Genomic DNA, 23,804 nt, shown 5'->3' with positions numbered 1-23,804 from the left:
AATAACTAAGAGTTACATTCTTGTAATGCAACTTAAATAGCGAGTTGTTGAGAAACTGAGTATTTTCGCTTCTCACTACGGGGTGTGTTGGCTTCTTTTCTTACTCAGTGGTTTTTTGAATGAGAATGTATTTGGTAGACAGTTCCACATACTTTCCCTCACTTGACTATCTTCCCCAATTTAAGAAATATGTAATGTAACATGAGTTAACATTTTTCTTACAACATGAAATGTATTTCTGAGAAGTGATTGCTGTTTTTCTTTTACAGCAGTCGTGATTAGCTACTCTGAAATTAAGGGGCTTTATTATATTGTTTTGGTGCACTTGATGCTCCTTACAAAACGATGATGATGAGAGTTAATATTAGGGGACAGAGCTGGCATTAAAGGTGGTTTCTTGTTTGTTAATAACTACAGACTGTATCTATAACAATTTGTTCTGTGTTTAAGTATCTGCACTGTGAAAGTACTGGTAAATTCATAAAAATAATAAGTAGATTATATGTGTACTTACTGGTAGTCTTCAAGTAAAAAAAAAAAAAAAGGAAAATTATTGTTTCATTGAGGTTGGTTGTTTTTAAGTAATTGTCAAGTTGCATTAGACCAAAGCATTCAAAAATTCCCTAATGGCAAAAAGAAAACCAACCTTTTTTGAAGTTAGTAAAGGTTATCAGACCAATTATTAATTTGTAGCCTCAAATACATTCTCTTGGAGGTGGGGAGCACATGAATGACATTTGTAAGGAAACAAATGGAGTATGTGGCTAGTATTGAAAAAACCAGTTTATATCAGGTGGTGCTTTGGGTGGAGCGGGCTAGGGTTTCAAAAAGAAAATTGGCCACCACAGTCGGCACTCGTTGCGACTAGCTTTCATTAATATATTCTCATATGAAAACTCTGCAAAATTCCTCCTTGGAGAGTTTAACCTGTCGTCAGGGGCAGTTATGCTGTGGTAGAGAACCAACATTTAAGACATCAGATATTCTAGAGTCTAGGGCCAAAAATACAGCTGCTCACCAGCCCTGATTTCAACCTGAGAATGGCTGCAGGAGTGGAGATGACACATCTTCAGCTCAGGTTGGCATGGGGGGGGTCTCTCTTGTCGTTTAAACAGGGCGGGCAATGGTCTGGAGAGCTACTGAAATGAGTTGAGTTTGTGTTGTTGCAAGGGCTTCTTCACTGTCTCTCTGAAGGATGTGATCCACGGTTTACAGGTGTAGGCAGATGAGATGAAAAGGGAGTAGTAAATGCAGAGTCGTCATTTTTATTCAGTGCACGTTTCCAACAGTGATTTCTGTATAAAAATGACTGAAAAAAAAATAAAGTCAGATATTTTTATTATTTTTATCTTGCAAAAGTAAATCAGATACTCTCTCTTGTATGGTAAGTATCCTCATCTGGGATCAATCCTGCCAAAATTTCTCTCATAGTTGTCTTATGACACAGTAGTATATTTGGATAACTGTGCAGGTATTAGAATAAAAACTCCTGTGTCTTTCTGTTTCGTTGCAAACTTAACCTACTCGTGATTACATCTGATTCTTATTATACTGTGTATCTCTGTGGGTGTGAGTGTGCACAGCGACACATGCCCTCTTACCTTTTTTGGGAAAGAAAACGTATGAACTACCTGAAAAGACAAAAAGATTTACATAGTGGGAAGTCTGTGTGGGAGTGGGAAGAGCATGAATTTAATAAGCCATGGAGATTTTTCATAGTAAGTAATGAAAAATTATTGTTGTTTTTGAAAGATGAAGGCATTGGTCATGTAATGTCATGCTTTTAGTTGTTGATGTTTTTATATTTTTTTTTGTACAAATACTTAATCTGCTGGACTGTACAGATCTTTGCTGGGTTAGTATTCTAAAATTTTTCATCCAAATATTTATTCTTCTCTTTAATAGATATCCTGTTTGTTTATGTATAAGAGACTTTGTCTGTTATGTGGTTAAAAAGTACTTATTTTTTCATTTGCATAATTGTAAATTAATCTTATTTAGAAAAGCTGTAAGGAATCGTTAATTTTTATTGCTGGATTTTTTTTTCAATAATGAACCTCATCAGAATACAGGCTACTGATTCTCCTCTGTCTTGTGTTCGTTGTAGAAAAGACAGAGCTATTTTTAACATTTACACAGTCTAGATAGATGATTCTTCGTTCTGTGTGGTTTGGAGCTGAATCTGTACAGCCTTTCATAATCATATCCTTTTTTTTTTTTTTTAATGGTTTGTTTGAATTTGATCACTGTAGCTGATTCCATGCATTGATAATGAAGGCTTGGGTTGCCTGTTTCACAGCATAAATTCACCTCAGACTTCTACTTTGACAGTGCTCTGTGTTTCAGTACGCATGAAGATACAGAACTGAAATTGCTTTGCTTTCTTTACAAATGACTCAGAGTGTGCTTGTCCTTCCCTAAAATGTTGCCAGCGTGTGAAGGATTTTCAATGAGCAATGCAATAAGCCGGCATCTGGGAAGGTTTGAGGCTGCACTGGTATAACAGTGTACTGTCACACAGATGATCAGGGCTGGAGCCAAGACTCTGTAGCACCGTAGATCATATTGGTCACATACTGGAAGTTTTGTTTATGTGACTTGCTTGCTGTTTAAGCTGCTTAAATAGTATTGCCATAATGTGGAGTGGACTTCCCAGTAGAGGTGAGCGTGATTTTTTTTATTATTAAACTTCACTGAATTGCTTTGTGATATGATATATTAAGAGTGGATGCTTACATGTTTGGCATTATTTCTGTGTGCATGTCATTTGGTTTTTAGTTATTCCACTGGAAAGGATAACAAAATGGCAAGGCATATAATGCATATTTTTCTTCTCTTCTTATTTCAGTGTTAAAAGTAACTCTAAATATGTGGCAAGCTCCTTTTCCTTGCTTGCTGTTTGCAGAGGGCATCTTTCCAGTAGGTGACTTCCTATGCATTTTAAATGTTTTTGGAACATGTCAGTGATGCTGTATTATTGTTAGAGAAAGAAGCTAATTAACAGTGTGACTAAATACCTCTTCCCAGAGCTTGCTTTCTGGCTTGTTAAATCTCAAAGTGTAGTTATAATGATACATAAAACACAAGAGCTGTCGGATTCTCCAGGTGAACTAAGAAAGTAAAGAATGAAATAAATTGGATATACTGGATTTGACATCTTGCGTATGCCTGTCATTGTTAAAAGTTATGACCTGTCGTGCCCAGGATAGCTTCCAGTAATTCATTTGCACTGACAGCTTGCTTTGAGAAGGGTATAAAATTACTGTTGCTTCTCCCTGACCAGTTAAATTTGAGATTTAGTGCAGTAAGTTTTATTTAAGGGAACAGGTAGTGTGCTAAAGGTAGCCCGTGAAGTTCTAGTAGTAAATCTTTAAGCTCAAAAGAAGCATTATCACAAACTAAATAGACTTTGTACCTATGTGTTTAAAAAAAAAGTTTTTTATCGAGAATTTCACCTATAGCAGAACACAAAGAAATAGTTCAACTGAGTTACTTATTAAGCATTTCTGTTCTGCTAATATGTTTAGTTTGTGGTGAGACCTGCTATGATTATATTTGCATTTGCTGATAGTAATTTTTTAATAAATATTTTTCAGCATCTTTCCTTCTTTTATTAAAAATGTTTTTCTTGCTTGCTATAGGAATTTCTGTGCTTACTATGTAAAGACTGCTGTGGGGGTTTTTTTTTTTATGAGGAACTAGGACAGCTCATGTGTTTTCCTGCTAAATATATTTATGAGGCAGCTGTTTTATAGCTTTCAGCTCTAAAGTTATAGATAAGTGTGTATTTGTTTGACAGAAGATTCGAGAATTTCCATTTACTGCCAGTACATGTAAAGCTTGGCTAAGCAGACTGCATCAGGAGCACACACACCATTTGTATTAGCCAATCTGTCTTTCCAAGTCCCAGGGCCACTATCTTGCTAGAAGCCACTGTGTGCTTTTGAAAGCATGAAATTAGTTTTATACTCAGCACATGGTTTCTCATTTAGCAGTTCTTTTTATGGTAATGGTCAATTTATGGTTCAGTGCCAGAATTTTGGTGTTCTGTCAAAGCTGATAGCTTCTGCTAAGGTGTTCTTTGGAGATAAAAACAAACAAACAAAAACCCCAAACAGCACCCCCCTGTCAAAAAAAAAAAAAAGGCAACAAAAATGCAGTTTGTAGTGGGGATTCTAGGGAGACCCTAATAAAGTAAAATTCTCCCCAGTAACCTAAAAGACTCACATTTCTGATAGCATTTTAGAGTTATTTTGTTGTACTCTTTCAGATAACATTTGTAAGCATGCATTTGTCATTCATAACATAAAATTACTAAATTCATTGTCACCTTTTTAGACTTCATAAAGAGTTTTATAATCGCTTTGCAATAAGCTTTTTCTCATGACGTGGAAAATTACTATCCCTCGAAGCTAATTTGCTCTGTGTGCTTATTTAATGATCAAGGACAAAATATACTTGAAAAATGTATATGAAGCACCCTAAATATTCAGGAGATGCTTTTTAGAAAGCAACTTTAGAACACATTCCAAAGGTTGCTCTTTCTTTGGAAATCTATAGGAGTCAACATAAGTTGTTAGTAAATACCTTTGTAAAATCTCCTTTAATACATATAATTCATAAATTGATGAGTCAACTTTTTTATCTGTGTTTCATTCTTGGAAGAAGGCATTCTAACTCTGCCAGATTGCTGACTGTTCCTCACTAGCAGCTATCCGTAGGGAAAGATTAAGGTGGTTAACATTGTGCACTGTTAGGTTTCACTTGGGTTACTTTGTCCAGTTTACATTAATCTCTCTTGTATATTAGATAATTTTAAATTGAGTTGCTTTTAATATAGGTCTCCATACTTCTGACTGGATCCTGCAATAAGCATTTTTTTATGACACAGTATTTGCTGCTTTGCTCAGTTCTGCCTGCAAGGGGCAAAATTTGACATTGCATTTTGTGTGAAACATGTGGTGGGCTCTAGAGCTGTTAATGTTTCTTCTCTGAAGTGCTGAGGAGAGATTGTGACCAGCTACTCTTATGCCTTCCTGGGAAAGAAGCTGGAGGCTGTAGCTTCCAGAAGCTTACTTAAGAAGTAAACTTAAGCTGGTGTACCAATTTTTTGTTATTCCATCATCATGGAGGAGGAAGAGAAGCAGCAGCTATGGAGGCTACTGCTCTTTGTCAAAGACGCTTGGAAGGTGCAGCAGGGCATCATTACAACAAAGCTCCTTTCTCAAAGCTGTGTTGTTTGGATCATCCTGTAGTCACGAAATAGATGCAGACTGACAGCTTGTTTTTTATAAAGCTTGAAATAAACAAAGATTTCTGTCATTTTAGGACCTTTGAATAAATTTGCTTGCTATTCTTCAGCGTGTGTTTGAAGGCTACCAGGCAGAAAATATTGTTTTGAACATTTGGAAAACAATGTGTGATATGTCACTCCCATGACACATAAAACTTGTTTTATTTCTTTAAGTGCTTGAGCTAGAATACCTTTCCTTGTCCTTTAATTCTTTTTGGGATTCTTTTTATCCATGCTTTTTATCGCTATGAATACAAGCTTGTCACATTTCAAGCTGGCTAGTCCTTTGTTCCAAGATGTTGTTGTCTGTAAGGTGCTTTCAGCTTCAAAGATCTTGCATCCTCTTCCAAGTGTCTTTATTTCTGCATTTTTCCCCTTCTGCCATTTCGCACTGGTAGGTAAAGCAAGAAGGAAGATCTGGTGTGTTTGTTACACTGGACAAAACTTTCCTTCCTGGGTGGGGAGCTCTCCTGTTTCCAAGAGCCATTTCTATATCAGATTATCAATTATCAAGTGGCACCATAGTTTGAATTTCTTCCATTTTAGAAGACATCAGTGTTAATATATGGTGATCTTTTGGAGTTTGAGAGGGTTTGGGGGATAGCTGCTTCACTACTGCAAGGTTACGTACAAGGAGACTCTGAAGGAGAAGAGGATGCTGTAAGCTAAAAGGAGAAAATGACTGGGGAAGTGGTACGGGGTTGTGAGCAATTCCATGCTGATCACTTGACTTTGTGTCCCGAGTCTAGCCAAGCTCTTTGTGGAAATCTTGAATTTGCCTTTTTTTAGTGAAGGTCACTGATGATGTCTGCCAGAGGAGCTGAGTAAATTGAGAACTGTAGTTCAGCCCTGTTGAAGCCCTGCTGCTGAGGCTGGAGTTTATATATGTTTTTCCCTGACTATAAACTAAAGAGCCAGAGATGTTCTGTAGGTCTCACCCAGAATGTCAGCCAAGAAATTGTGTTTTTTCATATGCTTTCTGTTCTGTAGAATTCTAAGCAGTGCTCATAACATGTCTTTGAAGGGAAAATGAACTGAGTAACTTCCCTTTTTTTGTTCCTCTAAGGATATTTTTTATTTTTTTCTGGAAGTGAGAAAAGCAGGGTATTTTTTGATCTGTATGGATGTAAGAGGAGTGCTTTTGTATTAACACCAGCAGTTACAGCAAATGAAAGGCTAAATTCCTTAGCCCTGGGTAGGTCCAAGACCTATGCTGAAAAAGTTTTTTTTGTCTGTGATTGAGCAGTGCAGATCTTAGGAGGAGATGAGGAAGTCTTTTTTTAATACTCTGTGAACAGAGAAATACAGCTTCTTTAAGGACTGAGATTTTTCAAATTTGTATAGTGTGTTACAAGAGCTACCTGAGGGAAAGGATATGACCGTGAGAGCTCAGTGGACAAAACTTTTCCTGGTAGGCAGCCTGTGAAAGGGTCAGACTTGTGCCTGGACAAGAATTTGTGATATGGTGGGTTTGGTGATACCACTTGTTAGTTGTATGTAGTTGCTCTGGATGGTGTACGTAATCTGTGTTCAGGTGATTAAAGGATGTTTCTAGGTCTAGGGACTTCTGTGGTTATTGTTGTGTGTCCTTTTTTGGATTTTTTTGTTTTGTTAGCTTTTCACTTAGGTAATATTTATACTTTTACTGAGGTAGTAGAAGAGACAGAAGGAGCAGGTCCCTAGTGTCCTGGTTTCCCTTTTGCTCTCTTCAAGCATTCTGTAATGACATAATTAGAAATCAGACCATATTGCCTGGAAGTTTGTGACTTCCACCCAGGGGCCTCCATTTTCTGTCTTTAGGTTACTTCATAGTAGGGGAAGCAGAGAGAGGAAGGGAAGAAATCCATGAAGGAAGTCCTTAAAATTGTCTCTCTTGATGCTCAAACTGGATTCAAAATTTTCACATATGTGCCATCTCCTCTCACTCAGCCTAGGGTGTTTGCAGTAATCACATCCTGAAATGCTTTGTTTCACAATAGGTAGAATAAAACCATAGTTCTGGGACTGAGCATTTAAATATGAACAGAAAAGGAGGCTTTTTTTTTTTATCAGCAGAACACAACTAGATGGAACATGGAGAAAATAAAGAGGTGAGTAAGATTTCTAGGCTTTAGAGTGGCACATCTGGATAAAGAGTCACAGAAATCACTTCATCAAGAGAAGCAGACTAGTTGGAAAGAACTGAAGGTTATTGTTAGGAATTGCAATTAGTGTATTGTGGCCAGCTTTGTTAGTGGTACCATTGAAGCCTGATACGTCTCTAGTAAGGTCCTGAATATTAAAAATCCATCCTCTGAGTAATCATTGTAGCAACTTCTTTTTAAGGAAACATAAATAGCGCTCAGCACCTGTGTACCCAGGTTACTTCTGAAAAAAAAGATTTAAGCTTTTCAGTCACTTTGGCTGGTGAGCAGGGCACAGAATTTCCGAAAAGCCAAAACAGGAACACCAGAAGTTTATTTGATGGGGATTAAATCATCATGAATCATCATCAGGTTTTTTGTAGACGTGATTATAAAGAATGCTTATATGAAAGTGGTGTAGTACCAGTTTTTTGTTAATAACTATTGACAGAAACAAGGAAAAAATTGGCAGAAACAAGTAAAAATATTGTTGTCCCTTCTTCATTTTGTTTGTCATTTGCAAACACTTGCTCATTTTAATAATTTTTCCTCTCTAATAAGAATTTCTCCTTTGAGGGAAAAATATCTTTCTTTTTTTTTTTTTTCCTCCTTCCTCAAAACAAACAAGTCAAATGACTTTGTTTTAGAGATTACTTCAGATTGCTTTTGCTGGAAAAAAGATATTTGAGTTGACATTGTTCTCTTAATTGCATACTAGACTTCTACTCTGGATGTTATTGTTATTGCATGGTATCCATGCTGTTGGTATCCTTCTGTAGATAATGTTTCTCAACTGGACAATCAATGAAGCTTAAAATCCAAATCAACGAAGTAATAATTTACCAGCAGCTAATGAATTAAGTCTGTAATCTGGTTATGCTTTGTAAAGAAATACTCACCTGTGAATACCTGGGTGACAAAGCTGTTTGCTTAAATACTTTACGAATTCCGAAATTTTAGATTTTTGTTGCAAATAGTCAGTGTTGGGTACTTAGTGCTTCATATAGTTGACTAACAATTATTCATTTAAGAGGCAGAAACAGCCTGTTCCTCTCTATCAGGATACCCACCAGCGAAGAAGTGGTAAAAATGAGAAAAGTATGACTTATGCAAAGATTAGTTTGAAATATGTATCCAAACTATTAAGTAATTACAAAAAAAACCCTCTTTGAATTGACATAATTTCATACGTGTTTTGCTAAGTACAGCTGTATAATTGTAACTTTACATTTGTAAACACATACTGGGTTTGTAAATATTTGTCAAATAGTTTGAACAGCTTTTACCCAAAACTATCATGTTGTTCACAACATGATATTTATTCACTGATCAAGCCCAAGTTTACTGGAGCCTTCTGAGAAATGGGCCAAACCAGAATGAGCTATTGTAAGAACAGATAAAAGCTCCTTGGGATTTCCACGCTCTTGAAGGTGCTCTGCAACCTAAACACGTGTCCTCTCCTCCCGCTCTCTTTCATGCGCATGCTCGCTTGCTGGAAAGATGTTAATGGGCTTGGTGGTGAAGAGGGAGAGATTTGGCTTAGAGTTTAAGTATGATGTACTAATTAACTCAAGAAGTACATTAGAATAAGAGGAAGGAATTTGTGGGAGCAGAAGTCGTTGCTGCATCCTGATGCATGAAATGAAACAGCGACATGGCTGGAGTCAGGGTGTTCCAGACCTTTCAAGGGCCAGCTCCCCTCACACGTGCACTTTATCTGAGACTTCAGTGATGATTAATCGTGCACCTAAGGTTAAACATTAGTGTAAGCGTTCACTGTTTTTTTGCGTATGGTTCATGAACAGGAGTTTGAATTGGAGCAGAAGAACATACAACTTCTGTCTATTGAAAATTCCATCTTAAAAAAGGTTGCATTAAATCAAGATGAAAAGTAATACACGATATTTTTTGGGGTAGGCCTAAAGAAATACTGCTTGAGGAGGTGCACCCTGGATTTTGATTATTTTTTGTTGTTGTTCTGTTTTTCACTTTCTGGCTGTTAGTTTGATCAGTTCCCTTATTTTCCTGCCTGCAGAAAGTGAAGCTAATGCAAGGTGTGCAGCAGTGCAGTAGTCTGCCCCAGAAGGTGGGGGATGCTGAAGCATCCCGGGGTTTTGCCCCCATCAATGGTGTTTGTAAACTGGAAGTGAAGTTGATCATAGCTGAAGAGGCAGATGACTAGACAGTGAGAATACTGTGGTGTATTTTGGGGTGGGTTTTTTTGGTTTTTAGTTTAAAACATTTTTTGTGGAGACATCCTTGTGGAGAAAATTTGTTTTGAGGAAGAGCACAGTTCATCAGAAAAATAGTTCTGAAGAAATGCACAAACATTTTAATTTTTTTAAGGATTTTGTGTCGCTTTATAGCAAGAGGCTAATATTTGAATAAATATGGTGTACTTCACCTTTTTACCTGTGTTCAGAAACACAATTTAATGGACCAAACTGGTTTTTATCCTCAGAAGTCCATTTTATGCATAATAGGCATGTTATTAAATAAAAAAAATCAAAAGGTTATAAATAGCTTTATAAACAATATTTTTGTCAGATGATTTGATTTTTATTATTGTTCTTTCAAGTGAAGTTTCCAGACACCTTTACTGAAGCCTCTTTTGAAGAGAAGCTTTGTTAAGTTCTCTAATTGTTGATGTAGGTTTCTTTGCGTGGTGGTCTTTTATGTACAAGAAACATATTTGAAGGGTTTTTAATTTGTTGAATACCAAGCATAACTGAAATTTAAAGACCTATTTGAAATTGAAGTTATAGATTTCAATTGCATTTTATATCAAGACTCCAACGGCAGAAGGAAAGAGCAGGTTTTAGTGGATAATGATCCCATCTGTTGCACATTATTGCACTGGACATCTACCCTGGCAAAGACAAGCCATGTTTACAGTCATAATGTGCTTATTTTTTGCTTAAATTATTGGGAGGTGACGGAATGAGACACACATACCTTCTGTCTTAGACTAAATGCAGTTATTTTCCCAGCTTTTTACAGTATTGCTTCAGAAATATTTGTTATGATTATCCAGACTGTAAGTCAGTGGATGAATTGGGCAAACGAATCTATCTATACTTTTAAAGTATTTCTGCTTTGTGCTGTTTTCCTCATTTGAGAACCTGGGGTTGCTTTGATAGATAGCCAGCACGCTACCCTGGCTCCTTCAAGTCTTCCCTTTGCAAAGGTCAATGCAATGCATCAAAGTTACTTTAACTGCTTTAGATAACTAAGAATCCTAATCACAGAAATTGTCGTCCATTAATTGAATAACTACGAAGTGGAGAGCAGGAATGTGTTCTTTGTGCTGGCTGGCAATTAGCAGGCTGTTTGACTGCTCGGAGTCTCATCCATCCTGTCCGAGGGGTTATCATTCTCAGAACCGACAGCTGCGCACTAAGCAGAAGGGAGATGATCCAGCCTCTCTGAAAGAGGATGTGTGGTGTTGGTTCAACAGCGATCTGCCTTTTGCAAAGGCATACTGCTGGAAAAACGAGGAGTTTAAAAAGACTGGATGAGGTGCCCGTGTACGAGATGGGGAGCATGCATGGAATCTGGGTGAAAAAATGGCAATTTATATTCTGTCTTGAGTGGTCAGAAACATGTAGCTAGAAATAATGTATCCTAAAATGTGTCAAAATAGCAGGTTTTAGTAGGTAGGTGAATGGTGATAATCTGCAAGAAACTGATGTGCTACTGTAAATATGCTACCTATCCTGAAATTGAAATCCCTTTACTCACTCTGTTATTTTCTAGGCCATCTGTTGCATGAACATGTTGTTTATTGCCTAACTTTAATAGAGTTCGAGGGTCAGTAGAAATTGTATTGCAAACTCAAGGTTTCAGGTGTTATGTGATTGTAGCAGCAACAACCCGTAACGGTGCAGACACACAGTGGAGGACTCTTTGAGGAATCCACAATCTCATAGAAATGGCCTCTTTTTTCTTTTGTTTTTCCCCCCTTTGATCTTGTTGCTGAACGTTAGTAGAACATGACTGTACTGTTGTGGTGTGGAGCAATCAGCTGCCAGAGTGAAGTCTGAAGGGACAACTAACAATTAACTGAAAATAATGAGAAAAATCGTCTTGTTACACTAATCAAAGCGAACTTGTTACCAAGAAATTTGGAAGCCAACAAATTTGTAAGCCATGTATGGTCTAGCCTGACTCTTCTAGTATAAACAAAATCAGAATTGGTGCATCCGCTGGGGCTCATAGACTCTGAGGGCCAAAGGAATCACCAAGCCTTATCTTCTGTACACCACCAGACAAAATAATCTCAAGCATTAATTCCTTCAGTGGAAGAAATTACTTTCCTGAACATGCCAGTGCTTACTGTTAAGTCCAGTAAATCTGCAATTGAACTAGAACACATTATTTAGAGACACATTGAGTTCAATTTAAGGACTTCTGGATGTGATGAATTTACTTGCTACACTGTTGAGTTGTTTAAATAACCCTTTACCTTTGCAGTTAAGAACTGCATCTTACTGCCAATTTGAATTTTCTAATTATGAGCCAGGAGGTGCCTTTTCTTCCCTGCTATTACAGAACCCCTATTATTAGATACATTCTCCTTTTAAAATGGCAAGGAAGCTTGATTTAAAGTTTGTATTAAGTGTGCAATTACAAACACAGGTCATGTAGCATCTGAAAAGAGTATGTGTTAGTTTTTTCTTTTAATAACTTGGTTTGCATAAGTGGTCTCAGTGACTCTGTGATGAATCAGAATGACAGCTTTCCCTTCACAACAGTGGACTGTTGGGTCCTGGTTTTTAAAGTCTACACAACAAACTCTTAACAGTAACAAATACTCTTTCAACCAGAACCGAGTTCATAAAGCTCTCTTTCTTAGCATCAAGTTTTCAAGATTTTTCTGGACTTTTTCTCTCGTCCAGTTAATTTTTAGCTGGCAGGGTCAAGCTTTTCTCAGTGAGCACTTGTGAAAGGACAGCTGTTTCGCAAGTCAAATCCCTTCCTTATGGCATCCACTGCTTGTTTTGCTCTTCTGTAGAGTTTGTCCTCCATTTCTAAAACTGTGTGTTAAATACTGAGAGGCAGCTATGCGGCAGCTCTATGCCTACTTCTTGATGCCATCCAGGGTGTGTGGGGACCTTTGTCACCCAAAGTTACCTTACTGATTGTTACATAATTTTTTTTTGCAAATGCATGAAGCTTAATATCAGCATTGGAATTGGCGTGGTGTTGGTTTAGTCCTGTTTCCTTTATATGATGTGTGCTCATCATTTCGCCTAATTTTCTTGGTATTAATTTCAAAAGCTTTTATTTATCTAAAGCATACCTTCAGTGAAGACACAGGAAATGGGGAATACAGAATCTTCTGCCTATTTCCTAACCAGCTTGTAAAGACACCGTATACGTGGTTTGCCTGACGGATGTTTTCTTATAGTTTTACCTGAAGTTTTGGAACTAAGAATATCTGTAATCTAACCACGTAAATAATTTTGTTGAGTCTTTATCTTTTTTGGTACACTAGTACCTGACAGGCATGCCCATTAGCCATGGTCTTTTTCCCACTTCCTTGGGATTGTTTAGAGACAATATCATACAGTGTTATATTCAGACTATTATCCTTGGGGTGTCTTTAACTCCTTTGGAGCGTGTCCCCATCACCCACATCCATCTATCCACAAAGATCGCTTTCTGTAGTTTGTGGTTAAGAGTGGAAGCATGGTGTAAGCATACTAATTTATTTGGATGACTAATTCCTTCCTGTTTTACTTAAGGTAAAATGCTTACAGTTTAGTTGCACAAAACTGTCTTGTCAAGATGTCACTGTTAACAGGCTTGCTCTTAAGCCTGTGACTGTAATACATAATACTAATCTTTCTAATACTGGTGTTCAGAATTTCTGACTCCAAAGAGTGTGCTGCCAGAACGTGGCTTTTTTTTCCTGATACCAGACTTTCTTCCACAGAAGTGGGAGTGAGAAAGCTGTATGAATTTAAGTATTGCTTAATTTTTCATTTCTGTAATTCCTGTATTGTCTGCAGACTTGACCTTTGTCTAAGCTCTTCTCACTTCTGCGTCAGGATGACCCCTGATCCATATGTATACCTGTATTCAGGATTTGAGACTGCTGTTTGTGAACAAATCCAAATGTATGTTGCCGCTTTGTATTTTAAGAACTGAAAATCACAGCATGGTTTGAATTAAAAAAGGAGGTTGTTTTGTAAAGTAGAAATGCTCAAACTAAAACAGTAGTAGAATTCTGCTCTCCTGCGCATCATTGAATGTCTGGGAAGGTTGGTCACTCCTGAATTGCCTGCTTTTTTTCCTGCTGGGTAAGCCCTCCCTATGCTTCCCCCCACTGAAGTTAAGTAGTTACCCAAGGTCGGTTACTGTTTTTTCTGAAACATCATCTTACATTCTTGTAGTCTAAATTGAAATTTTATGTAATCACATGGTAGTATTTTTTCCCCCTTCTCTGTATTTTCCTTTTAGTGTCAGAGTTTAGAACTGATATTTCTTTACAGTGAAGTAAAAATGTGGTGTGCTTTCCTGTGACTTTGTTCCTTTTAGCTGCAGAATTAACTTAAGTTTAACATGTATAAAGTTGTTTAGTTGTGTTTTGTTTTTTTTAATAAATAACTCTTCAGGCTGCCTGTTTTTTTTTTTTTTTCTTTGACAAAACTTATGTTGCCTATTCTGCTTTATGTTTCAGCTCTGAGAGTATCTGAGTATTTTGAAACATAGTTTTGGAAGCTGCTAGTAACTGCTGAACAAAAAGACTTCTTTTTTGGTAAATAAAACATTTATAGAATGTGAGAAGTTGGAAGGAAAATATTTTCATCCAAGGTATTGAGCTTGGCTTGGTTCCTCTAAAATGACAACACATAGAAGTGTTTTTCCTCTTTTGTCATCCATCAGCCACACGTACATCTGAGGCTTCTGATCTTTGGCTTAAACTACTGTTAAGTTTTCATTATAAACGTGCCACCTACTGGAGCAAAAGGCCCATCAGCAAATATTTATTAATGTTATCTTCTCCCAGACACATTTGCATAGTAATTTCTTGCTGGATTCATGCGCTTCTGATTGTCAAATCTACGCTGCTTCTTGTCAGCCTCACCATAGGGTATGAAAATGGTAATAAGAATTGGAGAGGATGTGGAGCATGGAGGCTTAATAAAATGCCTTTTAAAAAAAAACCAAACCAAGAATTGATATAATAAATTATAATGAAAAATACTTGCCTGCCAACTAATGTCCAATAAGGGAATCTTACATACATAGGTACTGTATGTCTTGATTTCAAGATGAAAAAACCCCACATAATTGTTGAATGTAGCCTTGTAGCAAAAAGAAACTCTAAACAAGATTTTAGATTATACTGTGGGTTTTCTTGTTGTTTTTAAACAAATCTTCAGCCTTTTCTTGGCATAGGACTAGTCATGATCATCTTTACAAATGAGAGGCATTTTGCTGAGAGCTTGTTGTCTTTCATGTTATAGTAATTAACTGAATGATTATTTGTATTGCAGGCATGTTTTAAGATTCACAGTTTTATAATGCTAGATTTGTACAGAGTCATGGGAAAGGCTTATCCCCAAAATTTTAAAATCTGCTTTGAAACATAATGCATGAAGACAGTAGAGCAAATTGGATGAAGAGACTGATCTAGAAACAATCACTCTGCTAAAGTCAAGTGTTTTTCTTGATGTTTCTCATGAAAGTGAATGTTTGTTTTGGCAACACTTCCATTATATCACAGTAGAAAAATGGCTAATGTATGAACAAGAGCAAGCAGAATAGCTTCCTGAAGATTAATCTGTTTTGCTGCATATTAAATTCGTGTGTTCCTGTAGGACAGTCTTTGGCTTGGGCAGGGTTGCTTTTTTTTTTTTAATGGGCTAAACACAATGCAGCTGATTTGTTAATGAGACAGCTATAAAAAGTTGATATTTTCCTTATACAAGTGACTGTTTTTTTTCTTTCCATGCCTTGCAAATAAAACTCAGTCATGAGGGTATTTGTTTTTGAAAAGGAAGAATGAATCAATGAACCACCCTCAGAAAACAAGTACGCAGTCGAACAGGCTGAAAGAGGTCAGAGACCTCTTAACTCCCTGTCTCAGGTTGTGATGCATTTTGCACACACCCAGGTTATCAGCAACCCAGTTCCAGGTCCTCAATGTTAAATGCACAGAGTCCAGATCTTAGGCTTGCTGAATCTTAAAATTCTGTTACATTTCAATAGAAATATAAATATGCAATTGCATAAATTTGAAGTTTTTTCACACGGATTTGTAAGCTGCGCACCGTAATCAGTGTCCTTGTACACTGGCTGTTCATTCTTTTCATCTGTCAAATGCTGTTAAACTCTTTTTTTGATGTGGAAATGTTGGGATGGTGTTCAACATTTGGTCCATGTATGATTGATAAATAGAATGTAAGTATCTATGAGAGACTGTAAGGGAAGTTGCATTGACTGCTGATAAGGCTACATAGTAATGTCTGGGATGGCACAGTAATTGGAAGGAGCTAGTAGCTGGATATTTTCCTTCAAGTTTGGCACCCATTTCTCTGTGCCCAAGGAGGAAATTGAATTTCTTAGTCATAGGTATTTGTTGCAGGAATTCTCTTTTCAGTTGTTTATTTGATAATTGAATGGCCAATTTCATGTTGCTGGGTGAAGGAAATTTAGCTTTGTTAAGGTGTTTTGTGATGTGTGCAACTGAACCATTTCCAAAACATTAGTTTTTTAAAATATATTTTGTTGGCTTTATGCATGCCAAATTTGTAAGCAAAAGCTTGGACATTCATTTTTCAGTGCTATGTGAACAAAGAAAAGGCATGTTGAAAGGCTCAGTGAATTAACGGCTTTAAATGACTTGGAGATCCAAGATGAAAGGTTTTACAGAAATATACTGATTCTGATTTTTTATTTTCCCGTTATGGAACTATCTTTGTCTTAAGCCCATTCCTTGGAGAGAATAAGCTTTAGGGTTTTTTAGTTCTTTTCCTTCTCATGACTCACCTGGTTTTATATTGAGCAGTCCTGCTTATGGAAAATATAAATTACTTCTTTTTCTTTGGTAGGTGACTGAGTGTAGTCTTCTACAGTTTTGTGAAACAGGCCAGGGTACAGGTCTGGCTTTGCTCCAGGTATTGAGCGCTTGGAGTGAGCTGGGGCAGTGCTTCAGGAAACATGCTGCTTGCAGGAACAGGACTCACATTTCCATTGGCTGGAAAAGTAGGAACATCAGCTGGAGTCATTAACATCATTGTCTTTAGGGGTGCCTGTAGCTGATCTGCCTACTTTCCCAGAATGGGACGCTGAAGCCAGTAAATAAGGCAATAAAATATTTCACAGGTAATAAATCTCCTACACCAAAAGAAAATAAGATCTAAGCAGTTCTAAGAACAGGGTTCTTTCAAATGTTAGGAGATTGAAGTTGTATAGAAAAGGCATGGATAAAGAAAAACTGCTATTTTTATAGGAGGTGGTAAAGATTGTATCACAGGAAACTTCTGAAGTGATTTTAAACATTTCAATAATGAAAAAAACAGAAAAGGGAAGTAAGTCCTAAGCTATGTCTGAAAGTGAAAACACTTAAAAGTACGTGAATGTAACTCAAGGAAATACCTGAGTGCAAGAACATATCCCAAGGAGATACTCGAAATAAGCAGAGTACACTATTAAAGAACTGAAAAATAAAAAATAGAGTTCTGCATGCAGTTTTATGGGCATGTGGAACTTATTCAAGGCCTACTTCATAACTGGGCTTTCACGTATGAAGAAATGACCTAATCTATTACTAAAACCATTGTTCAAAACATGATTTGATTTTCCAGAATCATTTGGTTATTAGTCTTTTGTCTAATGGGTTGAATCAGCAGTGTTTCAATTTATAATCTTTTACAGGGATATTTATGCTTATATGTAGTATATGCACATGTAGAATTAAAAAATAACTAAAGATAATTCCAGAGTACAAAACGGAGGTGGGCAGAGAAGTGCCATACTACTAGTAATCGAAGCAGTGGTAGATAATTTCCGTGAATTGAAATTATTTTAGAATTCTGTGTATTAATAAGAAGAGCATAAATTATTTGGTTCTCATTTGGGTTTATTTCCTGCTAAGCCTAAGCAAAGGAAATATGCTTGGGAATATACCAAATTCAGGACTACAGAATCTAGCAAGAGTGGAAAAGACAGGCTAGTTGGAGTCACTGCGAAATATGGAGTACCTAGATGTCTTTCATAAAATACTGCGGCATCTTAATTGCAGCCATTCAAAAATACGGCAAGCTTTTTGTAACATTAACATAAACTACTAAAAAATAAATCTGGAGGAACATCTGGAAGTGTTTTGAAAGTCAAAAGTTTGGGTCTGACTAACTCAAATAGTGATGCTTTTCTAGGGTAACCTCAAAATAAGCAGGCTTTTTCTCAATTGTATATTGTAACCATAAATAAAACTACAATTTTATTTGTCTGCAAATGAAGGATAATGGTTTGCTAGTTACTTTTCAGGTGTTGATATGTAAGCTAAACAAGTATGCATAAAATTATAATATGTTTTATTCATGATATTATACACTCCTTATCACTGTCATACAGAATGCCCTTAGAATTACTTTGAGATGTTTTGAGCATTTTTTGAGTGCAGTTATTCCTTCCTCTGTACAGGAGGAAACCGCAAGGAAGGTTTTATGAAGTAAATGCATAAAGGTATATGATATATTTTTAATGTGTGTAGTGTGGGCAGGCTTTAGGTCTAACAAATTTGAGTATGTCTGTCTTGTGCTTGTGGCATTGCAGTTGAGTTGGGATTGTTTTTCAGCCTAGTAACCTTTATGGCGACTGTCAACCATTGAAGTCACTTCCACTTTTGTCAATAGAGAATGATGACTCGGCTATGGCTGTCAGCATCTTGGAGCAGGTTCAGATTCTTATATGCCATTAGGAAAACTCCTTCCAGATAGGATTCCTTGTTAAGGAAAGATAGCTTCACCTGAGGGAGTGGATATTGCTGAGCATTTTCATGATGCCTTTGTACTCGGAAGGACTAAGATGGTCTGTAATTGCATTTGTAAGGGCAGTGACTGCCTTCCTTGTTTAGAGTGTTAGATAAAGGCTTTTCTGCATCTCTTCAAGTGCAAGAGATTGCAGAGCATCTCTCTTTATATGAATTGACCTGTGTCTAGACAACTCCATTTTTTCCCATGCTGCCAAATAAAACCTGTATCTCTATCCACTGCCGTGAGTCGAACTCTCTGTCTAGATTATCTGTTTTGAATAGGTATTTTAACATTCTGCATAGTTCACAAAACCAAAATGACCTTTTTTTTTCCTTTTGTCTTTTCCAAACGTAGCAGTTAAGCACCGTATTGCTAAAACCAGAAGCTAGGTAGGCTGATTTCCATCCATGGCAGTTGTTGCTGCCTATTCCTGAAATGCTTTTCCTGGTGTGTCATTAAGCCCACCAATAACTGTGTAAGGGTGTGCACGTGATTAGCATGCTGTGGTGGCACTGCTGGTATTTGTTCTGTTTATAGGGAGTATCACCATTCTGAGTTTATTAAAGATGAGCTGCTGCTGTTGTTGTTTACATAGCTTGTTTGTATTTTCAACATGTCCTGTATAGTTGCCTCCAGATATTCACTGTCCCTCAATTATCTTCTCAACTTAGCAACTGATCAAAGGAGAATTACCACTTGCAAAATTAGATCTGTGATAAAATGTTCCAACGTACCTGCGATCAAGTTGCCACTTCATGAAACCCAAACTGAATCACTCCATGTTTATCATACAAAAGTATTGTGCACGGCTGTGCTCTTGCAAAAGAGCAATCATTAGATTATGCTGACTGCTATCGTTAATTACTTTCTAAATTCTTTCTCTCTAAGGTGGACTTGCAAATCCACGTGTCCCACATCTAGAATTCTGCATTTCAGCCTCTGAGATTTCGGAGAGGTTTGTAAAATTGTCTGTTGCCAAGCTGCTTTCTGATGATGACACCTCTGGGAAGGTTTCTGTGGCTCACTTGTTTTATCCAGTAGGAGTCTTGAAACAGTTTCCACTCCAAAAATGTGTTCCTGATTTCCCTGTTCAAGATGGTAGTGTACAAGGAATTGAGTTGAAGAGCTTGAAACATCTGCTTTTAGCCAGATTGGACTGTCTTCAAACACATGTGAAAAGCATTAAGCTATCTTAGTGTATGAATATTAAATTGGCAGAGACCTGTATAATGTGAAATTATAGATTATTGTTAGGCCCTGATTTTTGAGTTAATAGCTATATTCATTTGTGATAGACTACAGTAACTACTAATATGATAATCTTATCAGATAAATGTGATACCACAGGGCATGTTAGCTTACAATCTGTGTTTAAAAAACCCTTTTTTTCTTGCATAATATGCAAGCCTCTATTCGTGTGTTAACATGCAATGCACTTATTTGGGTTTTTTCTAAAACCTGTACTTCAAGTTACTGGTAGGGTAAAAAAAGTATTCACCGAAAACCCTTTGAAGATTTGTATCAGTGATATGGATATTAACATTAGCAAGGCCAGGTAAATTAGCAAGTCAAGGTAAAATTGTATGATTTGTATGTACGATGATTGTATGGTTCATCGCATACATAACAACTTAATGGTTCAACAAAGCAGCATGCATTTGGGTTTCAGCAAGGACTTAATCTGGCAGGGTGTTGAGCTTGCAATCTAGCAGAGCACTTGAGAGCTTAATTTTAAGTAACTGTCTTTGAAGATTTGTGATTAACTGTGGGTTTTTCTTTGGTGACTCAAAAGCAGTAAAATCAGCACAATGTCTTGTACTCTGGAGCTTCACCACTGGTACTGCGCACCGCTGGGCTTGTACATCAGAGCAAGGTCAAACACTGAAGCAAGTTCTGTGAGTGAAGTGTGGTACTCCATTTTATTGGCAAATCCTCAGTCAAATGTGGAAAAATTGGTGGAAGAATTGGTCTAACTTTGTTCAGATTGTAGCACCCACATCAGTCAGCTAATTCTCTTCATTTGTGAGTGTTTTTATGTGTTTATTGCTTTGACATGTTCTGACATGCGATTTATTGAAACATGCTGCTATCAATAACTCTGTGCAGGAGGTATTGATATGATTAAGCTCTACACAGTTGATGGAGAATGACTTTTAATATGTTTTTAGATTCTGTCTATTTTCATTTACCAAAGTTGGTAAAATGAAACAGTTTTATCACCTAATAGGTTTATAAACCTAAAGATTTATTTATCTTAGCTGTATCCAGTCTTATTGCATTGAATGATTTCAAAAGAAAGAATGGAACTTCAGCGCTGAAGTTTATTGAAATCCATTGAAACAACAAGTGTTGTGTCTGCTCTCAATTGATGTGAATGAAGTATGTAGCATTGCTGCATGTTTCTTTTATCATTGCACCTACACAAAAATACACCAAAACCTACGTACTGTGTGAGAAATTGTATTTGCACACTTTCTAGAATATTTCCTAATCGTCCTCTTTTCTCAATAATAGCATTGACGTTTATTAAAAGTACGTGTTTCTTAGAGTAACACTCCCCCCCCCTCCCCCCTTCCTTTGAACCCAGAACACTTGAAAGGCTTTGAATCCTTACAATACTAGATGTACAGGTTTTTTTGGGAATTTAATTTAGTTGATGAACATTTTCAGGCTTTATGATATTGGTACTGAAATTTAACTCATTACTTCTGTCAGATTTATGTAGTCAGTTAGTATGTAGCTAATTAGAATTACATAACATTTAGAAAGTTTCTTTCCTCTTACTCCTAAAAAAATTACAACATATTAATCCAGGTTAACCAAAAGGGAGCTAAAAGGTTCTGTATAGTACTAATGTACTTAATTATGATCTATTTTTGAGGTACAAATATTAATAGGATATTTCCATTCATTTACAATATAACTCTAAGACTCTGATAGTTTCAGAAATCACAGGTTTGTCATTTTTCCCAGCCAGCATGTGTAATACGTGCACATCTCTCTGAATCAGAAAAAAATAACTGAATTACTTCCATAATGATTTATGAAATAAATTTTGAGAACATAATCTTTTTACACTATTACAGTGGTGTCCAAATGTGTTTGGGGGGTTGTTCCCCTTGCAGTTGTTGCGGTTGAAAATCAGTTTCTTCCTGGATAAAACACGACTGTTGCTTTTATCACGTTATATACATTCCCATATAAATAAAATGTGAATTTATTCATATGCATTATGCCATGTTTTTATTTGAATTTTCAAAGATTATTAATATACTCTGTGTAGCACATTTTCTGAATTCTTTTACAAGCACTTAAGTAAATGAGATTCAATTAAGCAGGCACTCCATTATTACAGGTTATGTGCTATTGAAAGAATGGGAGGAATCCTCAAAGTAAAGAAAACAACTTTGAGTTAAATAATGCAAAGTTTGCACATCTGACTGCATCTGTTAAACTTTCCTAATTTTCCCCCCAGGTTCTTACTTTTGGTATCTTTTGTTCGTGGCAGTAACTTCAATATCCTGGGAAAAATGTTGTGTGTTGGTTTTGCATTTTGGCCGTCAGGGTTGTGTCGTGGTGGGCTCCCCAGTGGTAGAGGGCACAAGACAGTACTGATTTCCTGATCTACAGCGTGCTTTAAAACCAGCCTCAGGAAGTGTGGGACCACAGGTAGAGGGAAGGAACATGGTTATAGGCCAAAATAAAGAAGATCATGTAGAAAATACCTGGTGTCTGTATACCGGAGGTATATAAAGCTGTTGCTTTTTCACAGACTGTACAGTACAAATAGGTTAAATACTAATCCCCTCATGAATCATCTACCTAGCTACTAGGAGGTGACAGTTTCTTTAAAATAATCCATTAAATGATTAATGGTGGCAAACAGGATGACCATCAGACAGAAATTTCCGGTGTCAGGGGCGGCATAAGGAGTGATCTGCTTGTGGGAAACAAACGAGTTGATGTTCATGTTATCAGCTGAAGGATTGGCGAGGGAGGTAGAGAGACAGCTTTGCAAAGAGCCTTAAAAGATACTGATCAACATCTAGACATCAGTTGTGCTAGTGCTTGTCATTGTCTGATGAAAGCTCTCCCACCAGTAGCTTGTGCACACAAGTTTTGGGGGTGTCTTGAATCCAGCCCCTCCTTCAGGTTGTGCAGTGGGTTTGTTCAGGAGAAGTCATCATTGGCTGCGTTTCGAGAGAGTCCAATTTTCCGTACTTGTGTTTAATGAATTAACATCAAACCTAATGTAGACTTTCATTCTGGCTTATAATGGTGGTCATAACAGATGCTGTCTTACATTATTTGAGCGTTATTTTCCCATTCTCTTCAGCAAGCCGTGCATTGCCTAGGCTTGCTTGGGATGTTGTGTATACTCAGGGATGCCTTGCAGCAGTGCGGTCCCACCAGATGCAAGAAATGGTGCTATAGTCTCAAAACCAGAACACTGACACCTTACAAAGCAAACCCTAAGTTAAATTGCAACCAGGGTAAATATTTGAATAAAAAGGAACCAGTGTGGAGAAGAATGTGCTGTAGAGACTTATTAGCCCTATCTGAAAAGAGCCCAGAAGGACAATCCTATTGATTTTATTCTTATCTTGATGACCTTGTAGTTTGAGTTAATGGTTTCTAAACTCCACTCAAGAGTTTGCAGAACGGTCCTGTTTCTCTCCAGTCAAGGAGAAAGGAAAGTGACATAGAGCTGAAAAAAACACTCATAAGATTTTGTTCATTCTCAGTCTTTAATATGTATTTTAATTTGCATAGGTGTAGGATCAATGAAAACATTGTATTTGTATAATCTAGACAAGACTGAAATGTAGTTCATATGTGCTGAATTACATATTTCTCTTAATAATCTGGAAGTCATCTGGAGCTACAATAGGCGTACTTAGTCTTACCTAATAGAAATTCTTGATGAAGCTGTATTTTGAGGAGGAGGCAGAAAAAAGGAGTGGGGTCTTACTGATCGAAAAGCCAGGCTGTTTCTCACTCTGGCATTCATGGCGTGGCTCCTAAGGCAGAATACTTTTGTGTATATCTGGGGATACATTTATCTAGCAAGGAAGCTGGTCTGCTTTTGGGAAAGTAGGGCTGCAGAATCATCTGAGGGAATAATCTTTTGTGACAGGTCATTAATTGATTTTATAATTGTCACAGCTTCTGTAAATCCAGACGTAAAAGTGAGTATTCAGCATTTCACATGGCATAGTGAACTTCACCTCTGAACATAACATTGTGTTAAAACTTGGATGCTGGGCGTTTTATAGATGAAGAATTTGTTTCTGTCTCGTGAATGTTAAGTATCAGAACATTTTGCATAAGATCAAGAGGCACCAAAGGATAATGTAATTGCAATTTTCCAAACAACTGTATCTGTTTCAGAATGAAGAT

General features: G+C 37.0%; 1 protein-coding gene across 6 annotated transcripts in view; it reads left to right on the top strand.

Moving 5' to 3' along the window:
• ZNF385B (zinc finger protein 385B) overlaps positions 1 to 23,804 on the top strand; it is a 141,430-nt gene that overhangs the window by 6,289 nt on the left and 111,337 nt on the right. For 2 of the 6 annotated variants that reach the window (XM_054208654.1, XM_054208661.1), the window contains exon 1: positions 2,060 to 2,661. The exons of 1 other annotated variant lie outside the window; for it this stretch is intronic. In XM_054208654.1, coding sequence (XP_054064629.1) covers positions 2,637 to 2,661 — 25 coding nt within the window. In that variant the 5' untranslated portion in view covers positions 2,060 to 2,636. Of the gene's footprint in view, positions 1 to 1,582; positions 1,719 to 2,058; positions 2,662 to 23,804 lie in introns of those variants that run through there. 3 more of the 6 variants (XM_054208656.1, XM_054208670.1, XM_054208665.1) reach the window with 3 other exon arrangements.

The sequence above is a fragment of the Rissa tridactyla genome, chromosome 7, assembly GCF_028500815.1.
Source record: "Rissa tridactyla isolate bRisTri1 chromosome 7, bRisTri1.patW.cur.20221130, whole genome shotgun sequence".
NCBI lineage: Eukaryota > Metazoa > Chordata > Aves > Charadriiformes > Laridae > Rissa > Rissa tridactyla.
Note: the sequence above shows the minus strand (reverse complement) of the source record. Positions and strands in the feature narration are given on the sequence as shown.